We start from the raw sequence: 12,410 nt of genomic DNA, 5'->3' as shown, positions 1-12,410 counted from the left end.
CCTATTATATCCTTTTTCCTTTTAATAAAAAATATTTTCAGGCACAGGCATTTGGCACAATGGCTTAACCACCACTTGAAATACCTTTATACCATGGTGGAGTGCCTGGGTTCAAGTGCCGGCTCCCCTCTCCATTTCGAGTTGTGCTAATACAGCTTCCGGGAAGCAGTGGGAAATGCCTCAAGCACTTGGGTCCCTGCCACCCACATGGGAGACCCAGACTGAGTTCTAGGCTCCTGGCTGCGTCTGGCCCAGCCTCAGCTGTCGTGGGCAGTTGGGGAGGGAACCCACAAATGGAAGACCTGTCTGTTTCTGTCTCTGCCTGTAAAATAAATAAAAAGTAAATTAAAAATTAAAAATTTGTATTTTCAGTTCAAACCCAAATTCCATCTCAGTCATGTGGGTATTTATTAGTTTTAAATGAGAAAAGTTGCAAAAATTACATCCCTAAGAATATAGTCACCAAAGGCCTGTCTTTATTTTTATCAGCAATTACAGAAAAAGCTTCAAAATCATCACAGAAAATTACCATTTTTACACTATACAACTTTTATTCCATCACAACTAAGCTGGCTGAATACAGAAGTGTTTCAACAGGAAAAAAGCTACCATTCTAATTCAAGACAAAAATCAGCCTGCAATTACGTGAGTTGGAAAACAAACTATGCTTATGTATCACAGTCTACCCTAAATCTCTAACTTACATGCCGGAATCCAGAACACACACAGACAGACATGGACCTCTCTGGATTGTTCCCAGTCCATCAAAAACCTGCTTTTGTGAAGATGTGCTATTTTCTTTCATCTTTCAGGGTGAGCTGTGTAGTCCTGCCCTACTCAAGAAGGCACACTTTCCAGGGCTCAGCACTGCTCCTGGCTCAAAGAAGGTACTCAAGTATTTGTTGGCTGAGTGAACAATTGTGAGCTGACAGGTCTGTTAACAAGCCTCACAAAGAAAAACTTCAGAAAGAAAAAAAAAAACCAACTTAGTAGATAAAATAAGAGACAAAATTTAAGAGAGACTTTGTCCACCTGAAGAAGTCAGCATTGATAAAGGATGACTGGTTCACCAAATGGCTGACACAACTAGCTAAGTGGGCTCTAGACCTCTTCCCATCCTGAAGCTGAATACGAAAACAGGTACTTAAAAAAAAAAAAAAAACACTAGGAGGGGCCGGCGCTGTGGCATAGCGGGTAAAGCAGCCACCTGCAGTGCCGGCATCCCACATGGGCGCCAGTTCAAGTTCCGGCTGCTCCACTTCTGATCCAGCTCTCTGCTATGGCCTGGGAAAGCAGTGGAAGATGGCCCAAGTCTTGGGCCCCTGCACCTGCATGGGAGACCCGGAAGAAGCTCCTGGCTTCTGGCTCCTGGCTCCTGGCTTTGGATCGGCGCAGTTCCAGTCATTGAGGCCAATCAGGGAGTGAACCAGCAGATGGAAGACCTCTCTCTCTCTCTGCCTCTCTTTCTCTCGCTGTGTAATTCTAACTTTCAAATAAATAAATGAAGCTTAAAAAAACCCTAGGAGTTCTGAGTAGAATGTTGCTAACCAGAGACTATGGGGGGGGAGGTGGAGATAATTTATTGTATGTGAATCTATATATATTTTTTTAAAGCTAGAAAAGAAGGCTTTCAATATTTTCATCAAGACAATAAATGTATGAGGAAATAGTTACATTTACCCTGAAGTGAAACCGCACAATTTAAACATGTATCAAGACATCACACAGTACCCCATAAATGTCAAATTTTTATGTAGCAGAATAAAAAGTTAAAATTCGTAAGATAACAGAACAGTATCTCCAATTAAAAAAGACATAGAAAAAATAATACAACTTACCTAAGATTCTTTTGTATAAATTACATATGCATGTATGTATAAAGGATATCATCAATTTTTTAGGAAGAAAGAAAATATAGGTGAATGTTGATCTGGTCTTAGAGTAGGAAAGGATTAAGTACAAAAGCAAAAGAAGAAATCATAACAGAAATTCCATGTATCAAAACAAGCAGAATCCTGGGGCTGGGGCTGTGGTGCAGTGAGAAAAGCCGCCGCCTGCAGTGCCAGCATCCCATATGGGCACTGGTTTGGGTCCCAGCTGCTCCACTTCCAGTCCAGCTCTCTGCTATGGCCTGGGAAAGCAGTAGAAGGTGGCCCCGGTCCTTGGCCCCTGCACCCACGTGGGAGACCCAGAAGAAGCTCCTGGCTCCTGGCTTCAGATCGGTACAGTTTGAGTCATTGAGGCCAATTGGGGAGTGAATCGGCAGATGGAAGACCTCTCTCTACCTCTCCTTCTCTCTCTATGTAACTCTGACTTTAAAATAAATAAATAAATCTTTAAAAAAAAGAATATGAACAGGCAATTCACAAAAGCCGATGATTACTCCAAAGATCATCAAAGACGGATATGGGGCAGGTGTTCAGTGCACTGGTGATGCCACGGCCCAGAATGCCCACATCCCATATGGGAGTGCCTAGGTTCAGGTGCCAGCCTTGCTCTTCATTCCAGTTTCTTGCTAATGCACGCCCTGGGAGGCAGCAGGTGATGGCTCAAATATTTGGGTCCTTGCTACTCACACGAGAGACCTGGATTGAATTCCAGGCTCCTGACTTTGGCCTGGCACAGCTCTGGCTGTTGGGGTGTAAACCAGCAGATGGTAAATCCCTGTCTTCCAAATAAATAAATAAATGCAAGTGAAACAAATTCACTTAGAGAAAAAAAAGATGAATATCCAATTCCAGGAGGGTATGGGAAAACAGCATTTTCTCAGACTGTGGCAAGAACTGGGATTGCCACTGGGGAAAGTGATGTGGTGGCATCCACCAGTGACTCCAAGACTAGAGACCCATTCAGCAAAAAGGATGTTTTCAGCACATAAGGAAGTTCGATCCCTCAGTATTTTTCATAGCAAACCTCTGGGAAAACTAACTGGGAGATGATAAAATTCATGATGTAAAGTCACTACCAGACTACACTGCTATCAAAAATAAATGAGGGGGCAGGGCTGTGGCGTAGCGGGTAAAGCCGCTGCCTGCAGTGCCAGCATCCCATATGGGTGCTGATTCGAATCCCGGCTGCTCCAATTCTGATCCAGCTGTCTGCTATGGCCTGGGAAAGTAGCAGAAGATGGTTCAAGTCCTTGGGCCCCTGCATTCATGTGGGAGACCTGGAAGAGGCTCCTGGTTCCTGGTTTCGGATTGGCTCAGGTCTGGCCATTGCGGCCAATTCCAACCGAGTGGATGGAAGATCTCTCTCTCTCTTTCAAATAAATAAACAAATCTTTTTTTTTTTGACAGGTAGAGTGGACAGTGAGAGAGAGAGACAGAGAGAAAGGTCTTCCTTTGCCGTTGGTTCACCCCCCAATGGCCGCTGCGGCTGGCACACCGCGCTGATCTGAAGCCAGGAGACAGGTGCTTCTCCTGGTCTCCCATGCGGGTGCAGGGCCCAAGCACTTGGGCTATCCTCCACTGCCATCCTGGGCCACAGCAGAGAGCTGGCCTGGAAGAGGAGCAACCGGGATAGAATCCGGCGCCCCAACCAGGACTAGAACCCGGTGTGCCGGCGCCACAGGTGGAGGATTAGCCTAGTGAGCCGCGGCACCGGCCTAAATAAATAAATCTTAAAAAAAAAATGAGGGGGCTGGCACTGTGGCACAGTGGGTTAAAGCCCCAGCCTGCAGCGCTGGCATCCCATATGGGCGCCGGTCCGAGTCCCGGCTGCTCCACTTCCAGTGCAGCTCTCTGCTATGGCCTGGGAAAGCAGTAGAAGATGGCCCAGGTCCTTGGGCCCCTGCACCCACGTAGGAGACCCGGAAGAAGCTCCTGGCTCCTGGCTTCAGATCAGCTCAGCTCAACTCTGGCAGTTGGGGCCATCTGGCGAGTGAACCAGCAGACATAAGACCTCCTTTCTCTCTCTCTCTACCTCTCTCTGTAACTCCTTCAAATAAATAAAATAAATCTTTTAAAAATAAAAGAAATGAGGCAGAGATAAACATGTAAGATAAATAGATGCAAAATATGTATAATATCATTCTGCGTGCCAGAAAAAGTAGACATTAGAAGACCTGTAGGAATCTAGAGTAAGGGGGAGCTTTCGTTTTTTTACTGGATTAAGTTTTTAAAGTGGTTGATTCTTTTACAAAAGCATATATTTTCATAAGTTTAAAAAAGTACAAGAAAAATAATAAAATATTAAGCATTTATCTGCTAAAGACCAGTTTCCTTTGAGAGTTCCCTTCGAAGTACCTTTAAGCTCAAATGGTTATGTGTGTCCCATTCATAAATAATAATAAAGATTTTTTTTAAAAAAAAAGCTTTTCCTTTCTACATTTCTTAAGAAAAACTGTATTGTGCCTGTTTTATAAAACCCATTGATAATCTGAGAAAAAGACCATTAAAAACACAAACTATCCCCCAGGCCTAACATCCACCAGAAAAAAAAAAAAAAAAACCCATTCACTGCCTATATTACATTTAGTCCACACAATTTCCAAGACAATGCACAAAGCACTAGCCATACAACTCCCACTAGAATAAATCCGTGGAGCACAAAGTACATCCTGTCAGCCAGGCCCAGATGACACCCCACAGCGGTCAAGGGGAATGACAATCTGAATCACAGAGTCAGAGGCAGAACCAAATTTGGGACATGGAGGCAGCGTGACGCTCGTCATTTGCTTCCACACCTCCTATTCTCTACTACTCGAACTTTGCCCCCGACATAATCTCCAAAAGGGCTATGGATGTGTCTACGACAGACAGTCAGAGATCACTGGGGAGACACAACGACGTGCTACTTGGGGGTCTTGGCTGGAATCACAACGGCAGGAAATGTGAAAACTCAACTGTTTTCACAGGAAAAGACAAGGCAAAATTCAAACGGAACATTATGCTTCGCCACACAGTGAAATCCAGGTGTCAAAACATCAACTGTGGCGCGAGCACTGATCACAAAAGGAAAGCTTGCGACGTTGAGCCTGACAGTTGAGAAATTGAGGATCCGTTCATTTTTACAACCCCGAAGTCCACACAATGGTGCCAGAGTAGTCCAAAGTGCAGCTGACAGTGTTTGAATGCCAGACCTAGAATGACTCGGGTCCCCAGCCTTTCAAAAAGCACTCATCCTGCTCCAGAGTCCCAGAGCACAGACGTGCATCTGGGAGTTCTCTCGACTTCCCATGGGAAGAGCGTGGCAAGCACACACCCTCGGCCATGAGCTCTGCTGTCGGGAGGCTGTCCTTCTAGGGGACCAGACACCAGTTCCCATATCCCACAACCCAAGCGGAAGAAAAAAAAAAGGCATCATGCTGAAGACCACTGGGCAACAGCAGCAGCGGTGCAGCTGGAGCCCGGGTGCTCCTGGCTCAGCTCGGCTGACCTGCCTCAAGGTGAACTGAAGCTGCAGGTCACCAGTTCCAGCTCTAATCTGACGCCCACCCCCAGATCACGCTGTGGCTACCGAGTAATCCTACCCACACTGACCTTTCAGGGCTCAGGGAAGTGACTTTTTTTTATTATATGGCACAGTTTGGCACAGTTATATCTTTAGTCTTTGGGGTACGTTTATACTGTCCAACAGTGATATTAATCTTTTTTGTTCCATTTTTTTTAAAAACAGATGGCCAAACCAGGACATATACTAAAAAAAAAAAAAGGAAGGTTACTTACCTGAGCCCTAACATCCCAGCTACCATGGAATCCTGTTGGAGCTGGTCTACAGAAGCAAGGTGTATTCTGGGGAGTCACATGTCACATCAAAGCAGGAACTGGTGAGTCTGTATTTTTATGGAGCCTAAAACAAAGAAAATCGTAAGTTGAAAGCCCCCATTGAGCTGCACGACCTTTTTCCCAGGGCTATTTAGGACATTTTGAAGACAAACACAAAGGCAAAATACTATGCTAGTTCCCGTCTTACCTAGCTAGAAACAAAGGATAAACTGCAAATTACTGGCACATAACACACAGTATTAAAATAAAGGAAAGATTCATGCTTGTTAGAATCGACACTATCACAGGTCTTGTTACCTCTAGGGGACACTCTGACACTACAAAGCACCATGAGCGGTGATTTCGGGCAAGTATTTCTTCCACCATGTCATACAGAAATACTTGGGGAGAGAATACATGTTCAAGAGTACATGCAACACCAAAATACCATCCCCAAAGAACTCATGAAATCCAGAGGCACAGTCTCCTTTCTATTTCCAGCAGCTGAAGTGCCAGCGAGCTGCTGGGACGTCACTGAAAGGGGCTTTCACCCTGACAGAAAAACAGCAGCGCCAACGGAATCAAGCACCTGGGAGAGCCAAGGCCATTATCTCAAATGCGCAAGTCCATTTCAGAGTGATCACTTCCCAGCTCTGAGATCGTAAACTTCCACGTTCATCAGCGTCACTCGTTTGACAGTTTTTGTTCTTCTTTGGAACACATGTTCAAAAAGTACCTGTCATTAAGATTACCATCATTTCCTTGTTAAAAGCCTAATCTGCCCCATATTAACTAATCTCCGATAGCTTGCTGGCCAAAGAGTGGCATGTAGACATTTAGACTAAAAACAAAAGCTTAGAGCATATAACTTAGACTATTCAGGCAGCGGGCGTTGTGACACAGTTTAGCAACCACCTGCAATGTCGGCAGCCCAGATAAGAGTGCCAGTTTGAGTCTCGGCTGCTCCACTTTTGATCCTGTTCCCTGCTAATGCACCTGGAAAGGCAGCAGAAGATGGCCCAAGTACTTGGGTCTCTATCACCCATCTGGGAAATCCAGATGGAGTTCCTGGCTTCTGGCTTCAGCCTGGCCTAGCTCTGGCTGTTGCTGGCATTTGAGGAGTGATCCAGTGGATGGAAGATCTCTGTCTCTCCCTCTCTCTAACTCTGCCTTTCAAATAAATAAATCTTTAAGACTATTCACACAATTACTCATGCACCAAACAACAACCAAGTCTTTTACAGTTCATCTATGGCTACCTGGATGTACTGAGAATTATCTTTTGAGCTGCAATGAGGCCTCATAATTCCCTTAAATGAGTAGTTAAGTCATAGAATGCTTTGAGGGGCTGGCGCTGTGGTGCAGCAGGTTAACGCCCTGGCCTGAAGCACTGGTATCCCAGATAGACGCCGGTTAGAGACCTGGCTGCTCCACTTCGGATCCAGTTCTCTGCTGTGGCCTGGGAAAGCAGTGGAAGATGGCTCAAGTGCTTGGGCCTCTGCACCCACATGGGAGACTCGGAGGAAGCTCCTGACTTCGGATCGGCGCAGCTCCGGCCATTGCGGCCAATTGGAGAGTGAACTATCAAATGGAAGACTTCTCTCTCTCTCTGCCTCTCCTCTCTCTGGGTAACTCTGACTCTCAAATAAATAAATAAATCTTTAAAAAAAAAAAAAGAATGCTCTGAAATCCCAGAAGTCAAGTTAACAATAGTACTCGGTTAACCATATAATAAAAATCAAACCAGTATCTTGGCTGGGAGGTCCTAGAAAAGTCATTAACTTCTAAACAACGCTTTTTTTCTACATGTAACTGAGGGAGCTGCACTAAAGTTTCTTTCAGCTCTGAAAGTTTAAGCTCTTTAATTATCTCAAGATTGTATTAAAAAAAAAAAAAAGCCAGAGAATGAGAGCAGTTAGGTGAAAACCCAAGAAAGTCTGTCTACATTACAAAGGGGCTTCAAAAAGCTTGTAGAAAAAATGGAATTACATAATCAATTTACTTCGGTACAGAAAACTCTGAAATCTATGCACATGAAGGGTCCTCAGAAAGTTCATGGAAAAAGCATATTATGGCAAAACTATGCATGGATGTAAACTTTTTTTTTTTTTTGCCCAAAAAACCCTCTTATCTTTTGATTGCCTTCCCACAAAAACTGTGAAGTTCCCTGGTATGTAACATCCCCAGCTCTGAGAACTGCACCCGCACAGGCACTAGGAGTCCAGACAGCTGCAGCCGCTGCAGAACAGCTGCCCACTACGATGAAGACACATGGTATGCCAGCAGACCCAGGCAAGTGTGCCCCAAACAAGTTCTAAAGGCTAAGGCTTTATTTTCTCACAGAATGACAACACCTTTCCCTTCGATATGTGAGCGGCGATGCCCTGGCCACCCCCAAGTTCCTGTTCCCAGTCACTTGTCCTACACACATAGCTACCATCAAAGTGGTAGAACCAAGTTTAAACAGTGGCATGCAAATCAAGCTTCCGCTAGCAAAAAGGCTGCTTGCAGACAAAGGCAGAAGAGAGAAGGAAGATGCACAACTTTTGTGGAAGCAAACCCAAGGAGAGGGACCAATCTACATTGGTCCTCCCCAAATGATGGAAGGGCTTGTATGGAGGCACTGAGGGCAAGATTCTGCTAGAATCACAGCAGTGCTCTCCCCAAGAAAAGACCGTCTGCCAGCCATGGAAGACGGCTCCGCACGGACGTCCCCACAGCAGAGGGCAGTGCAAACACGCAGGTGTCCTGCCACACTCCCTGGAACTTGCTGGTCTTAAGACTGCGCTTTACCCCTGTGCACTTAAAACCCTCATTACCACAAAGGCCAAACATTTTCTGTGATTCCCTTTTTCAGAGATAACTCAGACAACGTGGCAACAAATCGCTCTTAGCCAGTTAAAAGATTCCCACTGATATTCACCTTTATAAAAGATCACGGGTTCCAGGACACATCATTTATCACGCAAATAGTTCTGAGCAGGTACATCTGCCGTGGAAAGGGCTTGAGTAAGAAACCAACAATGTTATCACTACTGTTCCTTATTCTAGGCTTAAAGAAATGAACTTCTTGTTCCATTACCACGTAGGGGAAGGAATGCTTGGGTGGGGGCAACATCACGTAAGACTCGTTTAGCCAGACTGTCTTTCACACTCCACAGCTTGCCTATCTCCTACACTCCATTAGGCCCCACACAGGCCAGCAGGACCAGGACAAGCCGGGGAAGGGCTCCGGCTGCAAATTACATACATAGAAACACAGAAGGCAAAACTGCATCAGAACCCTCCAAGTACATGTGGCTGCGCACACAAGTCAGAGGAGGCTGGCTGTACAGAGCTGTCTTATCAGGTGCAATAGAGACCCAGTGGCCCAGGTTTAGAGCATTCCCGGCACATTTTTAGCAACAGAAAACAGAGGTGTGATGGGCCAGTACTAAGTAAGCAGGAAAGCTGTAGATGGTTTCTTCATGCTGTCAGGAAACACTGACTTCAGATGTCACCAGACACTCTGCAGAGAAACTATATTCTAGAAGCCGCCTGCCAGGGATTATGACAGACAGCTAACTAGAGGGGCACCCGAGGAGCAAACACAGTACCAACTACAAAAAACAAAGCAGGGACCTCGACTTCTGTCTCAGGCTGAGATGGATGAATCTTAGACGCTTGTGCGTCTGCATGTGCATCTGACTGTACCCTCCCGATCGGCCGCCTAGTTGACATGCCACACATCTATGAAAACTTATTTTCATCAAGTGTACTTCTACTCGATTGATTGTGCTCTTGAAGGTCCTGACATATCCGGGTAAGAAAATAAAAGGAAGTGTTTTCCAGGCTTCCTGATTGGGATTTGACACAGAATCCTGAAAATTCCACAAATAGGCCCATTTCCCTAAATCTCTGGTGGAGATTCCAAAAAGACCTAAAAGATCTAGACCCTGTCTTTCTATAGGGACCCAGCATATTTCAAATAACCCAAAAGGTCAGATGAATCCTGTTACTAACCGAAATTGCTGAGATCCAGAAGTTTCTAGCCATGGAACTCAAAATTCTCCAGGAGAGTGCTATTAGTGTAATCTTACTACCAAGGCCTGAATATGCGCTGTTGTTACAGTGTAACAAATTGTCCAAAAGTTGTGACTGTCCTACAACTTCGAAGCCACTCAGCACCACACCCCAATCGGTTTGGTTCCACGATCACTAACCGCCCTCTGAATCGGAGTCTATCGTCTCCCAGTTTGGGGTGCTGACCCCAAACAGCAGAGACACGTGCGAACGGCTCCGCAGAGCCCATTCCTGTTCCTGGAAAAATAACCAGAGGCACACACTGGCCTGACCATGAGTCAGGAATATCAATTTTGTGGTGGAGCCCATTTGTGCTGTGACCAACCCACACCGGAGCACACTCACAAAAGCAGCAACCCCCACAGAGGCATTCCACGGCGAGCTTCCCCCCTCGGGGGCCCACACTCAGCAGCGCCAGGAAGGGTCTCGTCCGTGACAGCAATCTTCTTAGAGTCTTCACGATGACCTTAGGTCTTCAGTGCACGACTACAGAAGCATTGCCACTGCCACGCAAAAATCACCTGAGTTTCCGTGTGGTGATTCAGTGACATAAGTGAAACGGGAATAAACTTTCAGAGACAAGCGATGCGACGAACGTGCTCCATCTGGTACTGGTGATCCTGAACGCTCCAGGGTGAAGAGAGCCCGTTACATACTATGTCCCACTCCACTTATGTAACTGGAAGATCGCCGGCGAAGGGGGGGGAGGGAGGAGGATGGGAGAGGGCGCTCATATTCCGGGGCCACGGCACCCCTCAAGGACCTCTGAGCACCCCGGGGGCACTTTCCCACCGAAGAGCCCCAAGTGCTGCAGGACGCACAGTTCTTGATGGGAACTATAGCCATCTCTTTATGATGAGTTATGGGACCCGGGAACACAATGTCTAGTCCGTTTTGTGGGTGGACAATAACCCCCACCTACTCGTTCCTGCTGGATGGTAGGGAGCTAGTGGACCGCGTCGCTTGCAATGGGGGTAAAAAGTCATGGAATGGGCGAGAAGGAGGGGGAGGCAAAGCCCGGAGATGGGGGGTGAGAGCGCAGGAGCCCTTGTGGCGCACTCTCCCGACGGGAGGTGAACTGCGCACGCGCGCCAGTGGGGGGGCCGAGTAACGGGAGTGGGGGCGCGCGAGGGAGGGAGAGGGGAGAGCGCGATCCAGGGAGAGGCCGGGGCCGCGGGCGCGCGACGGCGCCGCGGCCCAAAGCCCCAAGAAGGGCAGGAGCGCGCGCAGCCCCGACAGGCGAAGCCCCGGCGACAGCAGCGCCCGCGGGGCCCGGGATGCGCGCAGAGGGTGGGAAGAAGGGTGCGCCAGGGGAAGATGGCCCCGAGAAGACCGCGCCGAGGACGGTCACCCGCGAACACGGGTGACTGGCTGAGGGGAGAGCCGCTACCGGCGGCGGCGGCGGGAGGGGGAGGGTAGACAGGAGGAACGCCATCCTCCAGCCGTGTCGTCCGACCCCACGGGCCCCTCCCGCGCCACGTCCCGCCCCTGTCCCCCGCCCCCCGGCAAGGGTCCCCGCCCGTGGCCGCGGCGGTCCCACTCACAGTCTCTCCTCCTCGCCTCCTCCTCCTCCTCCGCTCGGCGCGGCGGCGGCGGCGGCAGCCATTTTCCGGACGGCTTTTACCACAGCCCTCTCTCCGAGAGGAGGGAGCGCGCGCGCCACCGACGCCGGGACCCCGCACGGACGACGTCGCGCCCCGCCCTCCCGGCCTGCCTGCGCGCTGTTGCACCTGCGCGCCTGCGCCCCGCCCCCGGCGCTGCCGCGATCCCGCCCGTCATTGGCTGCAGCGTCCGGGCCGAGGCGGGGCCCTGGGGGCGACGCCCACAATTGGCGGGAGTTCCTGTCCGTTTCGGCCCGGGAAAAGGGGGCGGACCTCAGTCCAGCGGCCGATTGGCTGCGGTCGGCCGTCACTTGGGGAAAAGAAGACTTGGGTGCGGAGGGGTTGGTTTAGTGGGCGGAATTTGAATGCTAAGGATTAATGGGCCCTTGCGGATGCTGGGGCAAGTGAAGGCCTAGGCTCGGGATGCCTGTTTGCACAGCTCTATGGGGCACTTGGTCTTCTGTCCGCAAACGCATCGTGTACGCTGCAACACGCGTTTTACGGCACAGGCATTTGCTCAATACCACCACCTTCAGTAGAAGCAGCAAAATTGTCTGTCTTGGGGCCTGACGGTGTTCCAGCTGAGGGACGTTGGTTTAAGAGGGTCTCCCGATGCATTATTTCACTTTAAGGGCGGAGAATAAACTGACAAGTCACACAGCCCTGGCCTTCGCGGAACTCTGGCGTGGGGAGAGGGTGCGCGCTGAGACTACGTGGGACCTGTCATTGTGGATAAGGGGCAGTGGGAGCGCGAAGGAAGCAGCGCTTTGCTCTGCCTAGAATACGTGATTTGAGAATGGAGATCCTGCGATTCTGTTTCGGGAAAATATTTAAGAGTGTGAGAAAAGTTTTAGCCAACGGGGTGTTCAGGACAGGAGTGTTAAGGCAGCCTTACCCTGATACTGCTTGTGCTAGTTTTACTCTTAACAAGGAACTTTATGATTCTGATTTGCCACACTCGCACCCTCCGTCATTTTATAAAACACCTGCGATGCGCTAGGCACTGTTCCAGGCTCCGGATCTACAGTAATGATCCTTCCTG

The 12,410-nt window shown here is 48.5% G+C and overlaps 1 protein-coding gene across 1 annotated transcript in view; it reads right to left on the bottom strand.

Annotated features, from left to right (window-relative positions):
• MECP2 (methyl-CpG binding protein 2) overlaps positions 1-11,439 on the bottom strand; it is an 87,378-nt gene extending 75,939 nt beyond the window's left edge. Inside the window, exon 1 of the mRNA XM_062182877.1 lies at positions 11,312-11,439. Coding sequence (XP_062038861.1) covers positions 11,312-11,373 — 62 coding nt within the window. The 5' untranslated portion in view covers positions 11,374-11,439. The remainder of the gene's footprint in view (positions 1-11,311) is intronic.
• Positions 11,440-12,410: the final 971 nt, after the last annotated feature.

Source organism: Lepus europaeus, chromosome X (genome assembly GCF_033115175.1).
Source record: "Lepus europaeus isolate LE1 chromosome X, mLepTim1.pri, whole genome shotgun sequence".
In the NCBI taxonomy this organism is placed as follows: domain Eukaryota; kingdom Metazoa; phylum Chordata; class Mammalia; order Lagomorpha; family Leporidae; genus Lepus; species Lepus europaeus.
The sequence above is the reverse complement of the archived record's forward strand: the minus strand, read 5'-3'. Positions and strand labels throughout refer to the sequence as shown.